This window comes from Toxotes jaculatrix, chromosome 3, assembly GCF_017976425.1.
Source record: "Toxotes jaculatrix isolate fToxJac2 chromosome 3, fToxJac2.pri, whole genome shotgun sequence".
Lineage (NCBI taxonomy): Eukaryota > Metazoa > Chordata > Actinopteri > Toxotidae > Toxotes > Toxotes jaculatrix.
Window position 1 is genome coordinate 558,272 of NC_054396.1, and position 3,423 is coordinate 561,694.

Genomic DNA, 3,423 nt, shown 5'->3' on the forward strand with positions numbered 1-3,423 from the left:
AGGTTGCCATGACAACAGCAACAATAAGATAACTGTGGAAACTAAAGTAAAAATACCAGGGCTATGTCTAAGGTCATAAGTCAGTGTTCTAAGGTCATTTTGGCTCATTAACGATATGATAAGTGACAGGTCCACTAACCTAAATGACACGCTCATGTGTGGAGTGCATGCTGTGAACAGCGCTGCACTGAGTAAATTATTGTCTACATACGGTTCAGACTTTGCAGAATCTTATCAAAACATGTTCTAATAATCATTACAGGTATTGCCCCAATTTATCAAAGGCTGCCACACCTCCTCCTTTCTCTGTGCACAATCAACTGTATAAAAGGCCAAACTCTGCTGCTGTTGTCTGGGTCTCTAATCTGGTCCCAGTCTTTTAACAATCCAGTGTGAGAAAGTGAAGTCAAGATGACCAGACTCACAGTTCTAGCAGGTATTCATCTTCATTTCATGCCAACTAACATTATCTTAGAATGTGTCTTTTTATTTCTCTAACTCTCATGTTCCTTTATTATTTAGGGTTGTGTCTGGTGCTGTGCCAACTGGGTAAGTCCTAATAGTTTCTGATAAACAAGTTTTTCACTGTTTTCATTGTTTTCACTTGTATATCGTTACTGGAATCAATGCTTCTTTAATGTCCCTTTATTCAAACACAGGATCTGCCACCCAGATGGTATGCTACTTCACCAACTGGTCCCAGTACAGACCTGGTGAAGGCAAGTATATGCCACAAGATGTGGATCCATTCCTTTGCACCACCCTGATCTATGCCTTCTCCATCATCAACCATAACAATGAGCTGGTTACCTACGAGTGGAATGATGACGTCCTTTACAAGTCTTTCAATAATCTGAAGACCAAGTAAGTGGCCAAAGTCATGGTACCATTGTTGTGCATAGAGGCCAGACGTCATGCTGAGCTGCAGTGCCCTGGCAGAAATTCAGTGTCTTCAGCAGAGTAATGTTTGCTGAAACAGAGATTTACATGCTTGAATAAAGAGTGATGGAAATATAATCTACCCTCTTTGTTGTTTCCAGGAATCCACATCTGAAGACTCTGCTGGCTGTTGGCGGATGGAACTTTGGTTCACGACAGTGAGTAGCATTTTAAACCATAAACACTGTATAACTTGCCTGTATTCAAATACAGAATGTGAAGAGTAATGTTACCAGTGTCCTGTTAGCTACATTGTTTAAACACTGCGAAAGTCCAGTGAAGTTTTATCACAAGTTAAATATTTTGTTCTTTTTTTATAGCGATCCAAGCCAACTAGATTGCACCTGGCTACTTATAATTATTCTACATGCTTTACTACATGTTCAGAACATGACAGCTAGTATCCACTGAGCTAACATGTAAAATGAAAAATGTGTTAGTAACAAAAAAAGCAAAAAACAAAGAGGATCATGACTGCCTTTAGAACTACAGTCATTTGTTTTCCAAAAACTTAGGGCAACTACAGGCTAAAGCCTGTGTGCTTACTTCACCAAAAAGTTCAATGTTCCCTGCAGGTTCTCCATCATGGTGTCCACTCCGGCTAACCGTCAGACATTCATCCAGTCTAGTATCAAATTCCTGAGGACTCATGGATTTGATGGTCTGGATCTGGATTGGGAATACCCTGGTGCTCGTGGAAGTCCCCCGGAGGACAAACAGAGGTTCACTCTGCTCTGCAGGGTGAGTACAGATCTCTTTTGCTACAGTTTCAAGCTGCAACTCACAGCTACTGTTGCATGGCTTAAATCATGCTGTATGTCATTCTTACTTCTTCTGTGACATTTGCAGGAACTTGTTGAAGCCTATGCAGCAGAGGCCAAGGCCACTGGCAATCGTCAGCTCATGCTAACTGCTGCAGTGTCTGCTGGAAAGGGAACCATCGATGGTGGATATGAGATTGCTGAGATTGCCAAGTGAGTGTGCTTTGGTGGATGCCTCTTGAAAGAGAAATCTGTCCTGGAAAGGTAATTAGAAATGAATATTTCTGTTCTTCCCTCTCTTCAGGGAGCTGGATTTCATCAATGTGATGACCTACGATTTCCATGGAACTTGGGAGCAGTTCACTGGCCACAACAGCCCTCTGTACCGTGGCTCCCAGGATTCTGGTGATCTAATCTACTTTAACACAGTAAGTAGACATTGGGGACTGAATGAAAATTAATTTGAGGGGCTTCTTTTTAAAGAGTTCCACTTCACCTTTTCCATCAACTTTTGTAGGACTTTGCCATGAAGTATTGGAGAGACAATGGCACCCCAGTGGAAAAGCTGAGGATGGGTTTTGCTGCTTATGGTCGCACCTTCCGTCTGACATCATCAGACACTGGTGTTGGAGCCCCAGCTAGTGGCCCAGCATCAGCCGGACCATTTACACGTGAAGCTGGATTCTGGTCCTACTATGAGGTAAAGTTTAGATGAGACCAGAGTAAACTCATTACAATATAACATACAATACATATCAGTCGCATTCGGATTTAATGGGTTTTATTTTTTGGCTTACCATACTGTCTATGGTCTAGATCTGTAATTTTGTCAAGGACACCACCATTCAGTGGATTGAGGACCAAAAAGTCCCCTATGCCACCAAGAACAGTGAGTGGGTGGGATTTGACACCAGGGAGAGCTATGAGATCAAGGTAGGTAGCATGTCAGTTTTATATTTTTAAAACATTATAACAGTATATCAAAGGTTACATCAATTTCTGTATATTTTTGCTCCAATAGGTGCAGTACCTACAGGAGCAGAAGTTTGGCGGTGCCTTTGTGTGGGCTCTCGATTTGGATGACTTTGCTGGACGATCCTGTGGACAAGGCAACCACCCTCTACTGTCTCATCTCCGCAAACTTCTTAATATTGGTAAGTTTGTAGCATGTTTCCAGACAAACATTAGTGGGCATTTATTTGAGTCCTTCAAACCCATTCAATAACAAACAATTTTTCCTCCCTCTCTTATCCAGAGCTGCCCCCACTGCCCCCTACCACCACTCCCAAACCCGGTGCTAGCACCACTTCCCCAACCACCACTACAACCACCACCACCCATGCCCCAGGACCTGGCTTCTGTAATGGCAAACCTGATGGTCTGTATTCCAATCCAGACGATAAGACCAGCTTCTACATGTGTGCTGGTGGCATCACCCATGTGAGGTACTGCGGGACTGGATCTGTCTTTGATGACAGCTGCAAGTGCTGCGTCTGGCCCTGAGCCAGGAGTAGAGGCAATGTGTATTGCAACTATAGCAAATGTCAACTAATAAACAGACTGTAAAAGTTCCTTCATATCCACTGTATTATAATCATTTACCTAAATGAGTGTAGCATTAGTGTACAGATACAATGTATTTTCATGTGAAATATGTAACATTTTGCAGATTGAAAACAAAAGCACTGATGTACTTCGGTACAAATACTTGAGTACTGGCTCA

At 42.4% G+C, this 3,423-nt stretch overlaps 1 protein-coding gene across 1 annotated transcript; it reads left to right on the top strand.

Moving 5' to 3' along the window:
• Positions 1–411: 411 nt before the first annotated feature.
• Positions 412–3,203, top strand: LOC121179163 (acidic mammalian chitinase-like). Its single transcript, XM_041033830.1, has 11 exons — positions 412–436; positions 523–549; positions 660–864; positions 1,041–1,097; positions 1,515–1,680; positions 1,789–1,913; positions 2,005–2,128; positions 2,218–2,400; positions 2,517–2,633; positions 2,722–2,854; positions 2,956–3,203. The coding sequence occupies exons 1-11, from the start codon at positions 412–414 to the stop codon at positions 3,201–3,203; spliced, it is 1,410 nt and encodes a 469-aa protein (XP_040889764.1).
• Positions 3,204–3,423: the final 220 nt, after the last annotated feature.